Consider the following 25702-nt stretch of genomic DNA (forward strand, 5'->3'; position numbering starts at 1 on the left):
CACCAAATTTATATATATGTTGAAGAACATATTTATAATGGTACATATTTTTTATTAATTTTAAGATTTAAAATTTTTATTATTATATAAAGTTAAAGGGCACAATACTTACCAAAAATGATCTCGGACATAAACGAGACATCTCAGTTCTCACTGTGAATTCTACTAGCGTAGGTGAAACATCTAACTCTAAGAAAACCAAAAATAAGCATATGCTCGGTATAAGTCGTCTTAACAATTCAATTACCCTACTGTATACGGGATGTGGCAGAGTAAAAACTCTACAGCTATAAACACAAGTTTGGACTGCAAATAATTTTAGACAGAATTTTAAGACAAATTCATCACATTATTTTACTAATTACAACAGAAGGAAAGAGAGAAATACTGTTTAAAATTGTCGCCTCCTTCATCCGGGATGTTTCAACGACTTCTGTGAATTATCAAGCAGATCCAAGATGTAAGATTCCAAGTCATGTACAGTGTACTTAAGGTACTTTTCACCAATAGAATTGGTAATGTTGCCAACAAAGTTACGGTATGCAGGAATAACTCTCTGTGAAATCGAGATCCTTAACTCTTCGCGAAGTTTAAGGTTAGGGACGTACCATGCTGTCTGTATCTTATACACATCCTCAAAAGCAATACTGAAATCCCGGCATCTCTCTTTTAGAGTTGCCTTTCCGGTTTTCCCATCGTCCCTTATCCTTATCAAGCTAAGAATAGAGTTCCACGTGAATCTCTCATAGCTCATAGCATGCCGCCGGTATTTTGCAATATGTTCACGAATCCATTCATCACCGAAATATCTCCTGACTTCGGAGCTCTTGATCTTATCGTACATGTAATGGATGTTATTCATCACAAATATATACTTTAAAGAAGTATTTATGTATAGATTGGAGTTAATGTCAAGGTTGGCTTCTAGAATTGATGTCACCGACTGCAGGTGAACAGCTACTGGGCAAGAGATAGTCGTCTGCCCAATGTTTTCATTAGAACCCATATCCAAATTTACCCCATCTTTCTCTGCAAGAAGCAAATTGAGGGTATCACCATACTCTACAAGACACAGGATGTAGTTCACTACATACTTGGTTAGGGGGTGGATGCCACCATTTGCAAAAGGTGTTCTAGAAGCACGAGAGGCAATGTGGTTGCCGAACTCCATAAAGATGGCCTTTGCAGAATCCCCAAGTCTCCTCAAAAGATCGTGAAATTCGATCCTAATGGAACGCCCAGCCTCTTCTGGAAACAGAGATTCTACATCTGAAATTAGAGAAGCTAAAACCTCGTACATATCGAGTAAGCAATAAAGCCGTTCTGGTCGATGTGGTCCAATTGCAACAGCATGGCCAAAGTTCAACAGGCATAAGAGAGAAACCTTCGAAGCCTCAACTAAGCTAGTCGAACTAATAGTTCCATATTCTCCCAGAACTTGGTCGAATAAGCGTTTCTCACTAGCAAGATAGATCCCAACAACATTCTTTATTGCTCGACGCCATTTCCTGATTCTGGAGTTCAAACATTTCCACTCCATTTTCAGCACATCCTCAACGCTGAATTGTTCCACATTCAAAATCATCATATGCTTAGCCAATTCATCTCTCCAGAATCGAACAAAAGCCTGACAAAATTCATGATCATAATGTGAAGCAAACATAATGTTTGCTATAGACGCGATTTTAGGAATGACATCTGGATGGACCAAATCCATTACATATTCCTCAGTTTCTGTGCTGCTGCTCTCCCTCTGAGACATATCCTCTTGCACTGAATCTCCCCCATTCGAAACAACTGATTCCTCGTATACAGAATTTTCTTCACAAGTGGGGTAGAACATGTATTCTTGCTCAAAATGTTGTTTACTCTGAGCAAGAATATGGACCAGTTCGTCTTGGAGCCTTGTCATTGCAATCTGCAATGTACATTGAGCTCGATCCAACAGGTCCCTCTGTTTCCAAGTTTTCTTGGAGGGGTAACTTTCTAAAGTTTCTATCAACCTCCGAACCTCATCAACAGCCTGCAAATATTCTGAAACTATCGCGGGACTGGAATTCCAAATCCTCAAGTGATTTGAATGCAATCCCGTGATCTTTTCCTGAGATGACCGGAGCCTATTCTCAATGTCTCTAGTCTTCTCGACCTCATTCTCACCGACTGTGGTCATCGTGGACAAGTGAGCGTCAAGATCTGCCAGAAGTCTTCTCACATCATTACTGAAATTCAAATTCTTAGTAGCCTCAAGCGCCTTCACCACGTGATAGGCTGCAGCAATCACGTGTTCTTCCGCATCACCCATTTTCAAGAATATTCTCAAATGACCCAACAAAAATTGTAGAACAAGAACACCTTTTTTTGTTGGATGATAGCAAAACAAATTGATTTTAAGGCTTACAGGTCTTCAGTCAATACTAGCTTGAATGCAGAAACACGTGAATAAGAAGACCAAAAAGACTCCTAATAATTTCCAATCTAAACCGTAAATCTCACTCAAATTTTGAAGAAACAAAGACCATTCCAATTTGAACAAATCAATGAATAATAATAACAATATTGAAAAAAAAAATGAAGAAGAAGAAGTTCAGGGTTTCTTCCTCTTTAACCCTTTAGTGTTCATCATACTAACACACTGATCAAATTAAACACAAACTGTGATTTCCACAAAAATTTCAAAGTACAAAAGCTAACAATCATCTAATCACAACCCATTAAAGCAAATACGATTACAGGAAGTAAATATGTAAATTAAAAACGAAGATTAAGAGATAAACTTTAAACCTCAAGAATTTGGCTTGTTTCTTGAACTTCCATGAATTAGAACGATCACACAAAATCAACAACTGGGACACAGAGAAAGGCCAAGAAAAGGTATAAAGAAACTTCTTACGCGTTTTCCTAGAAAACGAGATTTTTCTAATAAAAAATAGGGCGCAAGTACTATGAGTGGTAGATGATTTGACAAGCGGCTCCTTAAAGTGGACGAATATGCATGGTGTAACATCAAAAGCATTTTCTTTGTAATTACTTGTATGAATTGTTTAATAATTGTTACCATGACTTATGTGGGAGACCAAAATTATAGTAGAAAAGGACCCTCATTTTAATTTCTTGCAATTGACTCTTGATTGGCAAGCAAAGTTCTTGACCACCAAGTTTAGAGGTGCATTAAAAGATGTACGAATAATTGTATTTTTAGGCCCTGTTTGAGCCCATTATTTTTTAATTAAAATGAAAAATATGATCGTTATCCATCACATCAAGTCACCATATTTAACTTTTTATCTCTTGTGTGGAATCCATAACGACTATATTTTTCATTCTCATTTTTAAAATAATGTGGCTCAAACAGGGCTTAATCTATTTATTTTGCAAGAATTTTATTTTTTAATTTTACATCCAAACGAATAATTTGATTAATTTAAATCATTGTTAATTGCAATAAATTCAACTAATAGAATTGGTAAACAAGCATGAGTTGCGGTGTTGGGACCGATGAAGACAATGCAAGAATTGAGATTTGATTAACCCAATATGAAGTATAAATAAAGATCACAAAATAACCAAGAACAAAATTAAAGTAAAAGATGCAAAATAAAAGGAAACTGGCAGAGGAATGATGTTATTTTATTCAATCACTATGAAAGGAGAGAATTACAGCAATTGGCTTAAACTAAATTGAAAGAAAAGCCACGTATTTATAGTACACGAGTCAAATGTTAAAACTAGGAAAAAAATCACGTAAAAGAAAAGGACGTGTCACGCGTCCAACAATTTTCTTTCCTTTCTTTACGGTTTCAAATTGTTCCATTCCTAATCTTGGATTCCAATTGATTCTTTCCATATTTCTTGAATCCTATTGATTATTTCCTAAAATCAAATGGCTCCAACAAGATTTCTTTCCAAAATCCAAGATTGTCAAATTTCGAGACACATATTTAACAATCTCCACCTTGATTTGAGATTCCTGTGCAACGAACGATGCTCCAAATTTCTCCACCTTGAGAAATGATCCGTCTGGATCAGAATAACCAAGCTCCTCAACACAGTAACCAAACTCTCCACGAAAACACGTTCCCTCGCCCGGTGTCCACATGCGACACTCGAAACCAAACTCGGGTTCCCAAAATTCACCTGAAATTAATAATCACTAAACAGGGTCGAAGCACACCCTGTAACAAAAACCACACCAAATGCACGATCAGAAGGCCCCTTGTTAGAACTGTCACCTTCAATGATCCCTAAGGCATTACAGACATTATTGACACCACTAAACCTACGCTCCATGAGTCCACCAGCACAAGAACAAAGTGTATCTACTGAAATTGGTGGCAAAGCAGAATCACCAACACTCCCACGAGCAAAGTTCGAAACTGGCCCAGAGCCTAACACAATAGGTAATGTACCAAACTGAATTTCCACCACGGTACTAAACTTGTTCAAATGTCTCTGAACTGGTTCTGCGCTTCCCTGCAAAATGTACAACTGGGATCTCATCCGTCCCTCCAGTACAACCCGAACACCTTTCTGAACTTTCAGAACTCCACCTCCACCAGAAAATTTATACCCTTTTGCATCCAGGGTACTCAGCGATATGAGATTCTTTGTCAAGTTTGGAACATGGTGAACCTGATCAAGTGTCCTCACTGTCCCATCTTATAGCCTCAATCTGACCCGACCGATTACGGCAACCCGACAAGATTGGTTGTTTCCCATGACAACTTTACATTGCTTCACCGCCTCATATGTCTAGAATAACGCCCTATTGGAACACATATGATACAAACATGCAGAATCCAGAATCCACTTCTCAGGTTTGGATTCCCCATCAAATATAGCCAACATCACATCTCCAACATCAGAAATTTTTTTAACTACATTGGTTTCGTCCGAATTACAAGATTGCCCCGAATGATTTGCATGTAAATTACATTTACCCTGCAACTTGTCGCAATCTTTCTTGATGTGTCCTTTCTTCTTGTAATAATAACAATACACATTGATGTACCTCACATTCGACCTACCCCTCCGTCGATCACAATGAGTAACAAGAGCATCCCCACTCCTAGATGTAGGATCTCCAACTAACAGCTTCATCCTCTCCTTTGAGAACAAGGCTTCATATACCTCCTCAATGGTAAGCGTGTCACGACTATACATAATAGTATCACGAAACGACGAAAAAAATTGGGTAGCAAACACAACAGGATCAAGGCCAGATCCTCTTCATCATATTTTACCTCCAACGTCTCCAGATCTGCAACGATTTCCTTGAACATAGCAAGATGGTCCTGCAGTGACCCTCCTTCCGCCATGCGATGGGAACACAACTTTTGCTTTAGAGTCAGCTTGCTCGTCATACTCTTTGTCATGTACAACTGCTCCAGCTTGAGCCACAAAGCAACTGCTGTCTTCTCCTTTAAGACATCTTGCAGTATATTGTTGGACAAATGAAGATGAATCAATGATGTAGCCTTCCTATCCTTCCGTTGCTTCTCCTCCATACGCCAATTTGCTGGCATCTTCTCAAAGCTCAGCAAAGCATCATCAAGTTCCATCTGCGTCAACCCAACCCTCATCTTTACTTGCCACAGCGAAAACCTTATATTGCGATCCAGCAGCGGGATATCATACTTCATCGAAGCCATCTCTGAAAACTTCAATCAAATCACGAAGAACTTGCAACCTTGCTCTAATACCACTTGTTGGGATCGATGAAGACAACGCAAGAATTGAGATTTGATGAACCTAATATGAAGTATAAATAAAGATCACAAAATAACCAAAAACAAGATTAAAGTAAAAGATGCAAATTAAAAGGGAACTGGCAGATGAGCGATATTATTTTATTCAATCACTATGAAATGAGAGAATTACAGTAATCAACTTAAACTAAATTAAAAGAGGAGCCACGTATTTATAGTACACGAGTCAAACGCTAAAACTAGGAAAAAAATATAAAATTAAAAAAAATCACGTAAAGAAAATCACGTAAAAGAAAAAAACGTGTCACATGTCCAACAATTTTCTTTCCTTTCTTCACGGTTTCAAATTGTTTCCTTCCTAATCTTGGATTCCAATTGATTCTTTCCATATTTCTTGAATCCTATTGATTATTTCCTAAAATAATTTGGCTCCAACAAGATTTCTTTTCAAAACCCAAGATTGTCAAATTCTTGCCAAATTTCGAAACACATATTTAACAGCAAGTATATGTGTTGCCTCATAACATGGAATCAAACAATAAGTATGATTGCAGACATTATAATCCACGTAATAAAGCTTCTCCATCAAATACATCTGTCATATTTGATACAATAATATTCGACCTCAAATTTTCCATTATACAAAAAGAATCACTTTTTACAATATACTATTTTAAAATATAGTCCCGCTACACGAACAGGGATTGAGAACAGGATTAAGTTCCAGACTGATGTGGCAACATTTGAAAAAAAATAATAATAAATTGCTTATTGTTCGCACGTGAGGCACCATTGGTTTTCCATTTCCATTTCCCCCAAATATTACCCCTTCCATCTTCACCCATTTCAACGCTCAATCGGAGATGACGTCGTGACTCCGGCAGCACTTCCACCGGCGATTTCGCCACACCTCGGTGGAAGGTTTAGTCGTCGCTCCAACAGCTCATTCGTGAAAGGTTTCGCCAACACACACATGAAGATCTCTGACCGTCGACGAACATCAAACCACATCTAAGAATCTTGTTTTCTTTAGGGTTGTGTTCAATGCAGTTGAATTTTGGGTGCAATACTTGAGAAGTGGGGTCTTTTTGAGTTTGTTGGCTGTTGAATATCTCTGAACATTTATTGATTTGTACGCTTATTTGCTTGAACTGATATGCTAGAGTGAAGTATGTTTATCTTCACACAGTAAGACAAGATGGTATGCAGTGGGCATAAAGGAGGTTCACATTTACAAGTGAGGAGGCTCCCAAGAACATCAGTGTGCTTGTTTATTTGGTGAAAACTTAAAAGAGGCATATTCAAAGAGAGTCAAACTTCACCAGTTTAATATTAGAATGGAAGATTGCTCTTTGTTAATGGTCTACAGCTTTAAGAGTATGGTTTTGAGATAACATCTCTAACTGTAAAAATGATGATAATTTCCAAAAATAAGAACTCAATTAGTTCCAATAGTACATGGCTAAAACACGAACCCAATGCACAGACTCATTTACAAAAATTTCTACAAGATTCATTTTCAAACAATAGCATCCAAACAACTATAAAAGTTTAGAATACTAAGAACCGTGCATTCCCAGTTATACAACAGAATCACCATGTTTAGCCAGAGGTTGAGATCGAAGCTGCCTTAATGTTGGCAGTGACGGTGAAACGCCGTCAAGTGTGGTTCGAAAGTCGACGATTAAACTTGCACAATCGACAAAGGAATTCGGCGGCGAAAAGACTAGCATCAAGGTTGGAATTTCAGTAACCTAGCAGGAAGAGCAGCTATCGAGATCGGATGTCCAGTCGCTTTGCCGTTTCAAGGATTTGAGCAGGGAGGTTTCACCTTGCAGATGTTGGAGAATTGGAGGAAAAGTATTTTAGTATTTGTTGAATTATTTGTCCAACTTTTTTCCACACACGTGCTGGCCGTGTCCATTTCCCTCCATTTTCTAATAATTTAAGAGGACATGTTAGCGCATTTAAATCCCTATCAATAATGGTGGTCATTGACCCTGTTCATCCAGCTTTATTCTTTAACATATTTGACCATTAGATTTATACTTACTTTTTATATTTGTAGAAACTCCCTAGGAATAATACCACAAGTCATGAAATACATATCCGTGTCTCGATCATCAAGGTTTGTCTGATTAAAAGGAATGTGTAGGACTTTAACAGTTGATCAGAAAATATATTAGAGGCTTCGAATAGCCTCTGACACGAATGAGACTCGTCGAGTGTAAATTCTAACAAATCAATCTCTATTCTAATTGATCATGCCTTTGCGTGAGAGCGGAGTATTCCAAGACAAATGTCATAAAATCACAAATATCAATAAACTTTGGTAGAATAAGCCCCCGTTTGACCCCCATTCTTGTCAAATTTTAATGATTGAAATAGTATTTTTTTGAAAAATGTGTGGTTGAAAAAGAATGAAATTTTTTTCATTTGCGTATAATAGTATATTATGGAAAATTGTATGATTGAAAATAAGAGAGAGAAAAAGAATGAGAAGGGGAATGGGGAATGGGGGCCAAACGAGGGCTTAATCATGATTTCCAATCGAAAAATGAAGAATGTCAAATCACAAAAATGACTAAAAGATCCTCATCGATCTTCTATAAATTTGCAATTACACAATTAAGAATGGGAATCCCAATACAAGAGATTCAAGAGGGAAAACTATGGAGAAATTAACAGAAAAATATACAGCTTGCTTTGAAATATACAATTTACTTTTTTAGATCAACAATTTAACACTGATCATGAAAAATCATACCAAAACCACGAGAGTCAACCAAGTGAGGAAAAAGAAAATCGAAAGAAAAGAGTGGGAAAAACTAGAAAAATGATGGATAGTAAGTGTTTGTAAGTAGTTAATCCTACGAAGTATGTATATAATGAGTTGGTAATGGTTGTATCCCACTATGCCCTTGTTTGATCTCCCTTTTTTGGGAAAAACATGTTTTGAAACAAAAATTATTTAATAATTGAAACAATACATACCAGACATTTAAAATTATAAAATACTATATTTAGCCCCCGTTTGGTTCTGATTTTTACTCTAAAAAATCATTTTTTTTTACCGTTATTTCTCTAAGTCAGCTGTCATTTTTTACTTCTTCACTTATAAGTAGAATCCACTTTTCTATCTAACGATCAAAAAATTGATTTTCTTAATTACTATCGAACAGACCCTTAATAATTCTTACAATTATCTAATCATACAAATTTCAAGTTTTCAAAATCCAGAAGCAAGACTATTTTTCCTAGTTTCAAATTTCAACTATACATTTCTTACTCAATAAATTTATAGGAAATTCTTATATACTTTCGAAATTTTCAACAAAACGATAATTTTCAAAATCATAATTACGTAATGTAAATAGCACTACAGCTTAAATCCTATTTAACTCTTTCACGGACTCCAATTTAACATTCTCTTCTTCATCTAATTTATTTGACTTTTATACAAATAAAAGTCATTTAAAAATTTGAAACTAAAGTCAAATAAAATAATTTTAAAATGGAAAAAAAATTAATAAACTAGATGCACCTAGGCGCATTAAACGGCCAATTTAATAGTTGATTACTTAATTTCACGCTCACTGTTAAAGCAAGACGTTTCGCCCGCCCAAATATGCTTTTTAGAAAACTAATTTACAGATTCAGTCCTGAAGCGAGACCAATGAGACCTGTGCCTTAGACCCAAGATTGTAGGGGGCCTATTTTGCGCAGATTTTTTTTTATTTATTGTTTCAAAACAATGCCAGGCCCAGAACAGCCACAACCTATTTTTCCTTAGAAGGTGTTTGGAAGATATTTTTATGTAAAAATGCATTTTTGAATAGTATATTGATGGAAAATGTGTGGTTGAAAAATAATGAAATGTTTTTTTATTTACGTGTAATATTATTTTAATAAAGAATGTGTTGTTGAAAAGAAGAGAGAGAAAAATGCATTTTAAAAAAAAAATGACTACCAAACGGCACCTTAATCTATTTACCAACTAAACTTATATATATCCAATTATCTACAATCCAAGATTCAATCCCAAGGCCCACAATTCTCAAATCTTAAATTCAATTCCAAGGCATGTGTCTGCTCGTTGGACAAACCATCGAAGTCTCCTTTTTGTAACTCCGGTCACTCCGCCCGGAGCCAATCCACCTCCGCCCGTCTGCTCCATACGTCGTTCGGCTTCGCCTCCAACAAATTCTTGTCTGGTTGTCTCATTTCTTCAATTTGTTTCTAAAATTTTCCCATTGATTTGATGAATTTTATCAATTGGATTGTCTTTATTATATGTATATGTGATTGTTACATTTGTATAATTTCATAGATTTGATTTTTGGTTGATAAAAGGCTTTGGTTCCTGTTAGTCTATCATGGTTAGTCGGTTACACTTACACGGCAAGCATAAACTTAACATTTTCAGCTGGATCTGGGTCCCTATCAAAGTTAACATTTTCAGCTTTCACTTTTTAGGTCCTTAAAAGTATAGTAGAAGCCGGAGTCGTGCCAGAAATTGATTTGGATAACTTTCAACTTTTGTTTTTAGGCCCTTTCAAGTTAATGAATTTGATAACTTAATTGAGGGAATTGATTTGAATAACTTCTTACAAAGCGACAATGCGACAATGCACTAAATTTAATTTTACATTTTTACTTAAATTTGATAATGTGTAAGTATCATAATGACTATTTAGAAATAAAGAGCACGATTAATTTTGTGACACATCACAAATATAAAATGATCTTAAGTAGTGTATAAATCTTTAGTCAATTATGCCGATTTCTTAATTTGCACTTCCATACTTGGCACACGTCCCTTCACTCTTTAATTAAAATCTTTAATTTTATTTAAATTTTTATTTCAGGCTCGTAAGTTGTGATGGTGAAATTCTCAGATGTGTAATACCACAATTTTCGTCGAAAATCCACTTTTCAAGTAATCAATGGCTTGTCCTAACTTGTTATTGAAGAGATTGGAAATATTTGAAACCTTGTCAGCTTATATAATTGTGGCTTGGTTGGCTTATATGATTGGTTATTGGTTGAGCAGCTAAATTATTCAAATTTAATTGATGTTTTTGCCTCTAAAATAACAAGGTGAATAGTATTTAACTAATTGTTTGAAACATTGTTTGTTTTGTTATTTTATAATATAAATATTTTCTATAATATATTTGGTTGTTGTTCTAATGTTAGTTTTAAGTTAGCAATAGATCGCTTAATACACTTGGTTTTAAATTAGCATTAGGTCGCATAATACACCGTTGAATTTTGCATTTACGTTGATTCGTCGGGGGCTCAATTTATGGACTTCGTCTCAAGCCCCAACAATCACAGGACTAACCCTAGAATTTATAACAATGTAAGGCCAAAAGTCAAAAGTATTCATATAATCCAATATTGTGGATCGGATAAACCTCAATGTGATATTCGTTCGGTAGAAAAATAAAAATTGTATTTTACATAGTTTTACACTACGATTGTTAATTAAATAACATTAGTATTGCTAAAAAATGTTGAAGGATGAATATATCGTTCAGTTTGTAAAAGTATCTTGTAGATTTGATTCAATGAATTGTCAAAAAATTCCTTTAATATATATATCTTCAATTGAATATTCTTACAGAAAATCTCTTGCCTCACTTTTTTAACTGGAAAATAAATAAATAAATAAATTGGATTCAAGCATGTTTGACAATCATTATTGTTGGGGAAAAAAAAGTTTTGAATAATGATTTTTAGGAAAATGTATGATTAAAAAGTAGGAAAAAAATTTTGGTATACGTATAAAATATTTTATTCCGTGAATGTATAGTAAAAAATGATTATGTAGCAAATCATAAAATAAATTAATGCGTCGAAAAAGCACATAATTTTCCAACACTCAAGAAGCCAAGATGCAATGAGAATTGAGGACTGGCACCCAAAAGCTTGCTTATAATCAGGATTTAATAATTTTAAAGGTTGAAACTAGTCAAATTAAGTTGTGATCAATAACCAAACAATAAAATCATGAGTACATAAAATTTTTAATAAAACTTGTACCGACACTGATGTGACAAAACATAATTGAATTGTTTTTAGCTTTTTTTCATTTTCCAATGTCGTGTTATATGTTATCTGTAAAAAAAAAATTTATCAAAAAATTATTTACTTACAACATTGTTCATGGTTATCTTTGGCATTTATTAATTGGAGCTCAACACATGAACATGTTAGCGCAGTCACCTTCTAAAGCGCCATTGCATCAACCAGTTAAATTCAATCAATAATTCTACTTGGACAAAATTCTATCCAGACAAGGGGCATGTGGCTCAAGCACCTTGCCAATAGGGGGGCGCCACATGCCCCCTGTTTGGACAAAATTCTATCCAAGTAGCAAAGCCCAAATTCAATTGCTCCAACTATTTCCGTTTTAAGAGTTCTCAAGTTAACGAACTTTTGAAGTCGAGATTTAATAAGTGTAAACAAAATCATGTCTTGTTTCAAGGTGGGTCCGGCCCCTTGACATTGGCTCACGATCAAGAAGTGCACCAACGAATGATCAAGAAATTAATGCCATATATTACAAGCATTGGCAATAACCAATACTATCAAAATCCTAATAAACATAGCATTCATCAAGGTTTCTAAACCAAAAACTGCTACTAAAAAGCACAGTCGAAACGCCGTGCTACTCTACTTTAGAGATTTTCATCTTCAATATTTGTTCAATCAAAGACGACGATTCTGTTGCATAATCCACAGGAGCAACAGCTCTGATAGTTATCCGCTGCCTTTTCTCATTGTTGTACTCTTGTAGAGTAACGCTAACTCGAAACAAGTGTGGAATCCATGTAGCTTCCTTCAATTTCATTTGATAAGAATTTTCTCCATCCTAAAAAATAACAAAAGAATCAGCAAGATTTCAGACAAAATGATCCAAGTTTGTATAAATTAAGGTTGCACGATATTAACCTGGGATTTTAGCTCATTAAGTTCATCTGCAGAGCATCCAAGTAAATTTTGCTTCATAGAAATTAGAGATTGGTTTTTAAGAAAAAAATTCAGGATTAGCATCAAATGGAGAATAGAGGCATTCCAGGCTCAGACCTTGGTTATCCATTTATTAAAAATTAAAAAATTCAAAAACTTAATAGAATGTGCATGCATAATTTTTAATAATCGGTTAAATTCAAAAATTCAGGATTAGCATCAAATATATGTGCATTCCAGGCTCAGACATCTGTGCTAGTACTAGAATGTGTGCTTGTGAGAAAGAGAGAACAATAAGAATGTCTGCGGAAGAGAGAGTAGAAGCTACTGAGCACGTTTGGGTTGGCAAGGTTACTTAGAAAGTAAGAAAAGATACTTATGGTATGGTCATATAGATTACTATGTAGCAATCCCCTTTTTTTAGCCCCTGTTTGACCCCTATTACCTGAAAATGAAAATGGGGGGAATAGTATTTTTTTTTTAAATGAGTGGTTGAAAAAGAAGGAAAAGTTTTCGATTTACGTGTAATATTATTTTGTAGACGATTGTGTGGTTAAAAATAGGAGAGAGAAAAATTGAATGTAATGTAATTTAATTTAATGGGGATCAAACAAGGGCTTAGTATTCCAAATAAACAATTGATTTAACTATTGAGAGTAGGTCCATGGGAACTTCTTCAGATTTCAAAAGGGAAGAGCAAACGTCACAAGCTTTAAATGCCCAAACCATGACATGAAATAAGTTGATAAAGCAAAAAATGTGAACATTTTTTAAGTTAGAAGCACAGCTGTAAATATAGTGTAAAAACAAAAAGGTAGGCCTGGGCATTTTAACCAGAACCGAATCTCCAAAACACGAATCAGAGGTTCTAGTCCGGTTCCCGAAAAAATAAATTAGAAACAAGAACCGAGAACCAAGTGAGTTCAGTTCGATTCTTGGTTCCTGAGCTAGAACTGTGGGTACTCGAATGGAACCGATTTTATAAAAAAAAAAAAAATCATTTATAATTTATTAGTTGGAAAAAACATATAAAACCTAAAAATCCTAATTTTGATAATAATTAGTCTAAAACCTATAACTCTAACCCTAAAAAATAATATTGGTTCTTACTTTTTTACATCTCACCTTACATTTGCCTCTCAAAAGTTATTATATATTAATATTTACAATTTAAGCTTTTTATAAATCAAAAATTTCAAACGGATTGTAATACAAGTTGATGAGTCAAAGCGTTCACTCTTTTGCAATTCAAGCTTTTTACTTTCTTGTATTATGTTATTTTTTTAATTTTTTTCATAACGCATGGCAATTGAATTTGATATATTCATTACTCGCTCTATGTTTTATTTTTTGTTATCTTGAGTTCGTGGTTCTATTTTTAAATTTTTATTTTTTATTCAAACAGAGTGAGTTCAATTGTGGACCGTAATTTTTTGATACTATATTAGCTATGTATTTAATTAGTATTTTTTATATCAGTTCGTTTTACAAATCGAAGAATTCAAGCATCGTTCATAATTAAATTATATGCCTAGTATGCATCGCTTAGAGATCAAATAAGATTTATTAAGAAAAGTAATTTTTTTCTCAAATTATAATTTCATTTTTTATTTTCTTTTGTTATTTTCTCCTATTTTCATGACTTTTAGTATTCAATATTCTGCTTTTTGAAGATTTTTTAACTGAATTTTCTCCATTACATATATATTTTCGAGTAGCAACGTATTATAAAAATGTTATGGGTAGAGCCGGAACCGAATCCGAATCGAAACCGACGGTTCAAGTTTGGATTTGGTTCCAGTATTCACAAAGACCCGAATGGTTTCATCTACGAAATACCCAAAGTATAATGGGTGGTTCTGGGTATTGAAATATTCGGACCGACCCACCCGATGCCCAAGCCTACAAAAAGGGAATGCCTAGGAAAGAAAAAGGTCATTCAGATTCACCCCCACTACAAAAACATCTTCACCTGTAATCTTAGCAAATTCATTAAGGTAAAATTTTGTCCACGAAACAAAAATGTTAATGAGTTCATCCGCAGAAGGATATCACCAGAATAGGCAAGCTCCTACGTATTCACCCTATCTTCATAAAACTCATGCTACAAGTTGATTCTTCAACACAAAGGTCCAATAAACAACCATATGAAACCAAACATTTCAATGTATATCCTATATCCAACAATATCAAAATTATCGACACTACTTTCTTTGCTCATGGATTTCATGTCTGCAAACCCGTACACTCACATTGCTGCTTCTTGTGATTTTAAATCATCAATTACGAAAGCACAATGTGTTATGTATTAAAATACACAGAAAATTGAGCTAAAGATTAGTTGAACCATACATACATACGTACATATACATATATATATGTACATATCTTCTCCACAAGAAAATATTACAAGAAACAGGATTTCTCTCGGAAAAAACTCATATGAAACAAACAAATTCTAAGTGTATCCTTTATCTACCCACATTAAAATTATCGACACTACTTTGTCTGGCCATGAATTTTAGCATCTGCAAACTCGCTGCTGCTTGTGAGTTTAAATCTTCAATAATGTAAGCACAATCTATAAATTCACTGTCACTCAAGCTAAAGACTAATTACAAAAATATAATAATAATAATAATAATAATAATATAACTTAACTACAAGCAAATTTACTAGAAACAGGGTGACGATGAAAAACAGAACGAAAAGAAAAAAAAAATGAAGGAATCCGAAATTAAAAAATGATTTGAAAATATCTACATATACACACTGCCGCAATTATATATATTTATATACACGCACAGAGAAGAGAAATTACCATTCCACAGAAACAAGATATCACGAGCTAGGGTTTCTGAAAAACGCGAAGATGTCAGCGGGCTGAAGCGCAAAACCGATCTGCCTCTGTTTAACGTTTAGGCCAGTTAGGGTTATGAGAAGGTATTTATAGTCTTCAATATATTTTTAAAAATTGTAGCAATTAAGAGTTGCTCACACGAAAGTATGTCTCGTCCAGCACCAAAATTTGAACCATTTTATATTTTATCTTGCATCAAATTAAAAATTATCTCTAATTATTACATCAAAATTTAGAGCTTATTTGATGCAATTTAAAAGTTAATTAAAATCAATTTTTTGATCATCATTTCACTATTTCAACTGTCATTTTTGAATTCTTCTCTTACAAGTAGGACTCATTTTATCCCTAACAGTCAAAAAATCAATTATCAAAATTCCTACCACATAAGCACTTACACTAAATGAACAATATTTTATCATTTTCTTCTCTTTTTTAAATCTATATAATTTATTTATTTGAAAAATTATTTATTTATTTATTGTACAAATACATAAATTTTTAAATAAGTAATTGCGTTAAATTAACAAAAATATAAAATTCATTAGTAAATATAAAAAACATACTACAATTAGTAGAAACACTGCAAAAATGAAAATGTTAAAGCATGTCATTAAAAAATAGTAAAATACATTTTGAATTTGGATATTGCGATATTACAAAATCCAAATATCATTGCAATTTAATTCTCGAAAATTCATATATTCTTACCACAAACGACCGATTAATACATTTTGAAATACAATGTGAGCCTCTTTATCCTTAATTTATCTACAACAAGCAAGGAATTCTTGAAACTGATGATTTTCGTCTTCAACCAACTTAACTTTAAATAATCTTGTTTGCTATATTTTAAATTTTTTTGTATTTTTATTTTAATTAATTTATTAATTATTATTTTTACATTTAAAATTTATTTTAAATAATAATAATTATTATTATTATTATAAAAATAATGAAAATTATTGTATTAAAAAATATATAATACAAATTACACAAATACCCTCCATTAATTACTTTAGCAAATGGGAAAAAAGGGCAAATATGATTTGGTGCAAAATGGTACAAACTTTGGTGCCACATTGGAGAGGTTTTAGCGCCAAATTTTGATAAAATTTTGTGTTTTGGTGCATCCATTGGTGATGCCCTAACCAACGACTACCAACCAAAAGTTTTTCAAAAACAACATTGAATCTCGATAAAAAGTCCCTCTTTGTAAAATGTTTTGGCCAGTATTTTCAAGTTGGTTCAAAATTCGAAATTTTAGGTTAGATTGGGTATGGGATTTTGAAGTGAAATATCCAAATAGTCATTGAACTTTACAAAAGGTTTTCACAGGGTTACTGAACTTTAAAAATCACATAATTCATCACTAAACTTTGCAAAAGGTTTCCACGGGTTACTAAATTTTAAAAATCACCACATTCGTCACTAAACTTTGCAAAAAAATTTCATGGGATCATTGAACTTTGCAACAGGTTTCCCAAATTAGTGACCATTGGGAAATCTTTTACAAAATTCAGTGATGAATTAGGTGATTTTTAAAATTCAATGACCTCGTGAAATTTTTTTGTAAAGTTCGATGATGAATTGGATAATTTTTAAAGTTCAGTGACCCCGTGAAAATTTTTTTACAAAGTTCAGTAATCATTTGAGTAATTCACTCCTAGGATTATGTTATGGAAAAATTTATGGAAAAATTACATATCAACGAGTGTTTAAAAATTACAATTCATAAATCTCATGTATTAATTTAATTATTTATATTAAGAATAATATTATAAAATATACCCACAATACTCCCTACCCCTATCCCCACCCCCAAACTGTAATATTTTCTCTCCCTACAGTATCTCTCTATTCTCTCTTCTTTTTTCATTTAAAATATCGAATCACTGTCGGAGATGACGATTTGTCGATGGTGACTGCAGCATGACACCACAGATCTACTTGCGATGGTTTTCATTTGATGTCATTATATGGTGATGATGTGCTCAATGGTGAAATGCTGGCGATGGTAGTGAATCTACTTGACGTGTTGTGGTGGTGGTTTGGGGTGGTTTTAGTGTTGTTGGAGGGTTTTAGGTGGGTTTTGTCGGTGTGCAAATAGAGGTGCTGGAGGTTATGGATGTTTCTTTTCCATAAACTTATATTGTTGTCGTCGCCATGCCTTTTGTCGTACCATCGATAATGATAGACGTCGCTATTATGTGTGTGGTTGGGTAGTGGGGACCGGTTCAATTGGACGATCTGGATGTTTCGATTAGCCAATCGAGACAAATGGAGAGGCAAGGCAGAAATGGTGAGGTGTAATTGGTCAACTCGACTGTTGATTTTAGGTACGAAGGCTGTTGATTTTGGGGTGGTAGTGATGCTGTTGGAAATTTAAAGCAATGAAGAGAAGAAAATTGGCAATGCCAAAGAGGAAAAGAATATAGATATGATTAGATGCTTGAATACGAAAATAATAACGCTATCTTCAAAGGCTTGAACACGAAAATGATAATGCTATCCTCAAACGTTATTTGCCCCCTTTCCAATACTTTTGAGAAGTTTCGGCAAATAGTTTGTAGGATTTTAACAAGCCTTTGTGTGAATAACACCAAAAACAAAGTGTATCTTTCACTAAGAACAAGTGGAAATAGATGTAGGATTGATTATGTGATGATTGGGGAGAATAATTTTGGGGTGGATTTCTTAATTTTCTCAAGAGTGTCTTTCATTGCAATTGGAACACCTATTTATAGGTTTTGAAAGGTTCCCATGAAATGGTGCAAAATTATGTTGAAAAGGCTCCAAATTCAAAAAAAAGGGTGAAAAACGAACCCCAACAGTTACATTGTATAACCATGCGACCGTATGGGCTATAACCATGCGGTCGCATGGTCATAGTGCAAATGACCCTCCCATTTTCAGGAGGGCCTCATGCGGCCCCATGGTTAAGCCCACAACGACAATTTTTTTTAATTTTTTTTGAATTATTATTTTGAACAAACCATAATTCTAACAATCCTCCATTTGTTCAAAATCAGTGTCTATCACATAATCAAATAATCAACACTTATGCATAAAAATTAGATATCTTTTCGATTTGAATCTATTCATAGTGTAAATCTCATAAAGTATTATCAGAATTCAAGTAGCTAAAGTGCTTTGAACCAATTATTCTTTGTGACCATACCAATGAAATCACACACACAAATGTTAAACTTTTGCACAAGTTTCTCTAACTCGCTTAGTGCTAATATGGTCTTGCACTAATCCTATTTCGTTAAACTTTTATAGAGAAAAAAAATTCAATTCTCTAATGAGTCGGCACCACCTCGAAGTTCACATAGGTGAAATTCTTCCAGTATTTTTGTTACTTTTACAGATACTTGTACTCCCTACTGAACTTCATTAAGAGTTTAATTAACTCATCCCTCTAACAATAACAACCAACACTAGTTTCAAAGATATAATTTCAATATATCTAATAGTGTTGAAATCTATCCACTTATTGAATAACTTGTTATTACCCTTTGAACCTATATATATATTAGTTTAGTATATTTTGTTAGGGTTGCCGTTATTGGTGAATCTATTTAAGAAGTTTTAAACTCATTTTACTTGATGTTGATTTCACTAACTCTCTTGTGAGAGGTTTGATAAATGGATCAACTAAGTTTTCACTTGACTTAACAAATATAAGAGAAATTACTCCATGCCTAATTAATTTCCTTACATATTCGTGTCTTAGACTCATATTTCTAGACTTTCCATTATATACTTCGTTATATGCTCGAGCTAAAGTAGCTTGACTATCACACAAAATAGGTATGGAGGAAATATCATTTATGTCTAAAGGTATTTCATATAATAAGTCCTTCAGCCACTCTGTTTCTTTCCCTGTTTAAGCCAAAGCTACAAACTCTGATTCCATAGTTGAATGTGTAATGCAAGTTTGTTTTTTAGACTTTCAAGAAACTACACTACCTCCAAGAATGAAAATCCATCCAGATGTGGATTTATTTTCTCGTGCACTTGATATCCAACTTATATCGGTATATCCTTTCAATATTTTAGGATACTTGATATATTGTAGCCCAAGGTTTTTGGTTTTCTTTAGGTAACCAAGAACCCTACCAATAGCTTTCCAATGTTCCGAACTTGGATTGCTAATAAACCTACTTAGTGTACTTACAGCAAATGCCACATTAGGTCTTGTACATTGTGATGCGTACATAAGACTTTCAATTGCACTTGCATATTCTATTTGTGCAATTGCTCTACCTTCGTTTTTTATTAATTTTATATTTGGATCTATATGGGTATTTGCCTCTTTAATGTTCAAATGTTTAAATTTATTTATCACATTATCAACATAATGTGATTGACTTAATGTAAAACCCCCCACTATCCTTCTTTACTTTGATTCTAAGGATAGTATCTACTTCTCCAAATCTTTCATTTTGAAAGTAGAGGATAGAAATCGTTTTATTTCTTTGATTCCGTCTATATTGTTACTAATGATTAGCATATCATCAACATATAGACACACTAATTTGATTATATCACCATTCATTTTTGTGTAGAGACATTTATCTACTGAATTGTGATTAAATCCATTTGACATTATTTTAGAGTCAAATTTCTCATGCCACTTTTTGGGAGCTTGCTTTAATCCATATAAAGATTTAATTAATTTGCACACCTTATGTTCATTTTTCGGTAGAACAAACCCTTCCGATTGTTCCATATAGACCTCCTCTTCGAGATCTCCATTTAAAAATGCCGTTTTTACGTCCATTTGATGAACATATAAATTATATATAGATGCTAGTGCAAATAAAATCCTTATTGAGGTTATCCTTGCCACGGGTGCATATGTGTCAAAGTAATCAATTCCTTCCCTTTGACGATACCCTTTAGCTACCAATCGAGCCTTATAAGTATTAAGTGATCCATCAGAATTATATTTCTTTCTAAATACTCATTTACAACCAATAGCTTTCGAACCTGCTGGTAGGTCAACTATTTCCCAAGTGTCATTTGAAATAATAGAATCCATTTCATTATTTATAGCTTCTTTCCAGAATATATAATCTCTAGATTGCATTGCTTCCTTATAAGTCTTATGATTACTTTCCACTTGAAGAACAAAAGGAATTGTTCTTACAACATCCTTCCTATCTCCTTCTACTAAGTAAAAGGAAATAAATTGGGAATCTATTTCATTAGATCCTAAGTTCTTTTGTTTTCTTATTCTTTTGCTTCTTCGAGGTTCAAAGTCAACATCCTTTATGGATATCTCTTTTGGCGAGCTTTTAAAGGTTAGAATATCCTGATTATTTTTAGATTTCTTAGCTACCATCACATTCTCAAAGAATTCCACATCTCTTGATTCTATTATAACATTTGATTCGAGATTTAATAACCTATAAGCTTTGCTATTAAGGGCATATCCTACAAAGGCACATTTGATACCTCTAGGATCTAACTTGGTTCAATTTTTACCACTTTCAATTTGTTCACAATTATTTGTAACTCATGTACTTGAGGCAATAAAGGTATATTGTCTAAAATTTTAAAATCAAAATATTTAGATATTAAAAACTTCTTAGTACCTTCTTCCTCGGCTTTGTATTCGCTTTCTAATGCATACCAGATTTCTTTAGCCGAAGTAGTGTTTGTGTAAATATCATAGAGTCGATCGGACAATGCATTTAGAATATGCCCACGACATATCAATTCATCTTCTTCTCGTTTCTTCCTTTATATGCGAATTTCTTCGATGTCCTTATCAGTTGCATCGGGAATGAGTTCCAATTTTGAATCAAGCACGTAGAAGATCTTCAACGCCGTTAGAAGAAACTTGAGTTTGTCTTGCCATCTTGTAAAGTTTGCACCATTGAATCTATTCAAACGCACCAGATCTTGATTCATCATTTTGATAGTAGCAATAGTAGATTCCGACTCCATTGCAGTAAATGCAAATAACGTTTGAGTTTGTTGGAAATTTAAAGCAATGAAGAGAAGAAAAATTGGTAATGCCAAAGAAGAAAAGAATATAGATATGATTAGAGGCTTGAACACGAAAATGATAACGCTATCCTCAAAGGCTTGAATGCGAAAATGATAACGCTATCCTCAAACGTTATTTGCCCCCTTTCCAATGCTTTCGAGGAGTTCCGGCAAATAGTTTGTAGGATTTTAACAAGCCTTTGTGTGAAGAACACCAAAAGCGAAGTGTATCTTTCACTAAGAACAAGTGAAAATAGATGTAGGATTGATTATGTGATAATTTGGGAGAATAATTTTGGGGTGGATTTCTTAATTTTCTCGAGAGTGTTTTTCATTGCAATTGGAACACCTATTTATAGGCTTTGAAAGGTTCCCATGAAATGGTGCAAAATTATGTTGAAAATGCACCAAATTCAAAAGAAAACGGTGAAAAACAAATCCCGATGGTTACATTGTATAACCATGCGACCGCATGGGCTATAACCATGCGGTCGCATGGTTATAGTGCAAATGGCCCTCTCATTTTCGGGAGGGCCTCATGCGGCCACATGGGCTTAGCCCATGCGGCCACATGGTTAAGCCCACAACAACAATTTTTTTTTTGAATTATTATTTTGAACAAACTATAATTCTAATAGATGCTGCATATTATCATTCATAGCTAGACAAGGGTGGTAGTGGTGTTGGATTTAGTGGTGGCGACTTTGTTGGTAGTGAGGTTGTGGTGTTGTGGTAGCGACGATAGCATTGTGAGGGTGGTCGCAATAGAGATGGTACGTGAGGCATATTTGGTTTGTTCGTGACCAAATATTTAATTGTCCTCGACATTCGAAATTTAGTGACTAAAAAATAATTCGTGACTAAAAAATTTGAAAATATATGATTGATAGATAAATTGCGACCTATATTCATAAACTGCGACCTATGAATTTTTTAATTTGTGACCAATAAATAAGTTGTGGCCTATAATTATATACATGTGATGGTTAATTATATAATTATAACTTTATTATATTTAGGCCCTGTTTGAGCCCCATTATTTTCTCACTAAAATGAAAAATTTGATCGTTATCTATCACATCAAGCCACAATATTTGACTTTTTATCTTTTGTGTGGAGCCCATAACAACTATATTTTTCATTCTTATTTTTACAATAATATAGCTCAATCGGGGGCTTAATTAATAAATAAATATATGATTTTTACACTTTTAAATTTAAGGTCTGAAAATTGATTTGGTGATACTTAGTACCTGATTTATGATTTTCCCCTAATTTTAATTGTTTACAGTTGGGTATAGGTTATGGATAAATTTATTTGTACAATCATTTTGTATAACATTGTTGACAATGTTGTAGTCATGAAAAAAAGTGTTGGTGAGAAATATGAATTGTTTTTAAAATTATCCAATGATAACATGCCATGAAAAAAGACAAATTATTTTTAAAACTATCTAATGACTACATGCCACGTGGCATCAGCATAATATATTGTCAACAATGTTGTTAAATTCATAGTACAACAGGAATAATTCTTAAGTTATACTATAATTAATCTTAGGAATGGACAAAAATAAAATAAAATAACCGATTCATACCGATGTTTGAATCAATTTGATTTGATTAATTTTAATCATTAAAAAGTCCAGTTTGGTTAGTTATAATTTAAGCAACCAATCCATCAATCGACTGATTCAATTTGTGAATATATATTTTTATATTTTAAAATTCATAATTTTGAAAATAAAATAATAAAAACATAAATAATTACTTCTCAAGTAATTTGTTTACCGTCTATGTTTTTTCTACTAAAACTCCAAATTTCAAAAGAAAAAGAAAAATTAAGGAGAAGAATTATTTATTGTAAACTCCAAATTTAGATGGTAGCTTTGCTTGTCATTTTGATGTAATTGGGTGTTGATATCTATCGGATATATAGATGTTTTTGAAAAAAAAGTTGTCCCTTTACCATTTATTTTATACTAGTCGCTATCATCTGCGTTCCACGAATTTTGTATTTGTCATATTTTTATTAGTGTATGAATTTTAATTTTTGTGAAAATTTTTTGAAGCAATGTCTAAAAATATTTTCATGATATAAGAAAATAATTTTAAATTATTTTTACAATTGCATATCAATATGTTATCTACAAAAAATATACTTGTATATTTCATACTTGAATAAGAAATATATAAACTATTTTGCTTGTATTCTTTGATAGGGTTGATATGATTGAATTGAATGTGAAGATTATATTTCTAAATTAACTCTTCGCACGGTGCGGACTAAAAAAAAATCTCTTTGCACAGTGCGGAGAGATGACAAACCAACTCTTCACACAGTACGGAGAGCAAAAAAAACTTTTCGCACAATGCGGAGAGTTGGTCCGCACCATGGCAAAACTCTCCGCACGGTGAAGAGAGGAAAAAAACTCTCCGCACAGTGCGTAAAAAGTTGAACCATGTGCGGACTAAAAAAAGTGCGGAAAGAAAAAAACCTCTCCGCACAATGCGGAGAGTTGACAAACTCTTCGCACAGTACGAAATAAAAAAACTCTCTACACAGTGTAAAGAGATGACAAATCAGCTCTCCACACAGAGAGAAAAAAACTCTTTGCATAGTGCGGAGAGTTGTTTTCAAATTCCTTAATTACAAGTCAAATTTCAAAATTGAAAATTTTTCATATATATAATGAAACAGAGTCGAAAAACATGACTCAAAATCAATTATGTCTTCTTTAAATTCCAATTACAGTTCAATTTCTAAGCATGCAAATCATATTACAGTATTGAAAATGAGCTTTCTCGTGATTCATACAATGAAACAATATGTGAGTTGTGTAAAGAAGGGGATATTGATAATACCATGTCATTGCTTTCACTGATGAATGCTCTAGGATACCACCCAAATTCAATATTTTATACTTGTTTGATAACAGCTCTTAGACATTAGAAGCAAATACAATTTTCAATGAAGTTATACTTTCAGGTTGTAGGCCATAAATTAAGGTGTTCAATGCATTGCTCAAAAATTGTTTGAGAAAAGACCTCTTGAAATTTATAGATAAAGTCCCGAGAATTTTTATTTTTCTCTTCACACTGTGCGGAGAGATAATTTGCCATCTCTCCGCACTTTGCGAAGTATTTTTTTCTCATGTGCGGAATTTTTTTTTTTTTTTTGCCTAATGAAGTTTATATATACTAAAATTATTATTATTTTTTTAATGTTGTTGGTATGATGAGTGTGTGAAAGAATATTTTTCAATTACCAAAAATAAAATTCTTCAAAAAATGTAAAAAATAAAAATGCACAATAAATCTACTTATTACGCTAATAAAATTACAATAATATTTTTTTTTTACAAATAATATAAAAAAATCATTTTTATCTTCAACAAAAAATACATTTAAAAATTAGCAATTTCATAACAACTTTTTTTTAATTCTCGAAAATAAAATTATAAAAAAGGAAATAATATTGAATTACAACATTTAATACTTAAAAAATTCAATATTAAATAAAATTTATACAACTTTAACAAATTATACCTTATATACTGCCTATCGTATTTGCAACCTACCATATTTGCAAAACAACTTATCGCATTTGCACCTTACTGCCTATCATATTTACAACTTACCTTATTTGCTGCCTACCGTATTTGCAAACAACTTACCGTATATGATGCCTACCGTATTTGCAACTTACCGTATATGCTGCCTATCGTATTTGCAGTTTACTATATTTTTATATACCGATTTTTGCACTTACAAATACTGAGAATGCAGAACACCGTACATTCACTTACCAAACTGAATTTCAAAAAAATTTCGAGATTTTTATTTTTTCAGCATAAGCATAAAATAAATATTAAATATATATGAAGCAGAAAATATAAATACATATGAATATGGTGCTCAATCTTCAATTTTCCAATACCGAATTACACAAAATTTAGAAATATACTCTTCACATTCAACTCAATCATATCAACACTATCAAAGAATACAAGCAAAATAATTTATATAATCTCGTATATTTCTTATTCAAGTATGAAATATAAAAATATATTTTTTCTAGATGACACAATACTGTTATGCAATTGTAAAAATAATTTGCAATTATTTTCTTATATCATGGAAATATTTTTAGATA

At 33.0% G+C, this 25702-nt stretch overlaps 1 protein-coding gene and 1 long non-coding RNA gene across 2 annotated transcripts; both read right to left on the minus strand.

Annotated features, from left to right (window-relative positions):
• Window positions 1-188: 188 nt before the first annotated feature.
• LOC111401782 (exocyst complex component EXO70E2-like) lies at window positions 189-2928 on the minus strand. Its single transcript, XM_023029685.1, has 2 exons — window positions 2782-2928; window positions 189-2418 (listed from the first exon to the last, which is right to left on the minus strand). Exon 2 carries the CDS (start codon window positions 2300-2302, stop codon window positions 410-412), a length of 1893 nt encoding a protein of 630 aa, XP_022885453.1. The 5' UTR covers window positions 2303-2418; window positions 2782-2928; the 3' UTR covers window positions 189-409.
• A 9309-nt stretch (window positions 2929-12237) lies between these two features.
• Window positions 12238-12709, minus strand: LOC111402720. The gene is made up of 2 exons (XR_002704341.1): window positions 12666-12709; window positions 12238-12585 (listed from the first exon to the last, which is right to left on the minus strand). It is a non-coding gene; the product is annotated as an uncharacterized LOC111402720 (long non-coding RNA).
• Between the last annotated feature and the right edge of the window lie 12993 nt (window positions 12710-25702).

This window comes from Olea europaea, chromosome 10 (assembly GCF_002742605.1).
Source record: "Olea europaea var. sylvestris chromosome 10, O_europaea_v1, whole genome shotgun sequence".
Classification (NCBI taxonomy): domain Eukaryota; kingdom Viridiplantae; phylum Streptophyta; class Magnoliopsida; order Lamiales; family Oleaceae; genus Olea; species Olea europaea.

Bases quoted from the DNA above. Each gene is read 5' to 3' on its own strand.
- LOC111401782 (XM_023029685.1), bottom strand. From the start codon at position 2,302: ATGGGTGATGCGGAAGAACACGTGATTGCTGCAGCCTATCACGTGGTG.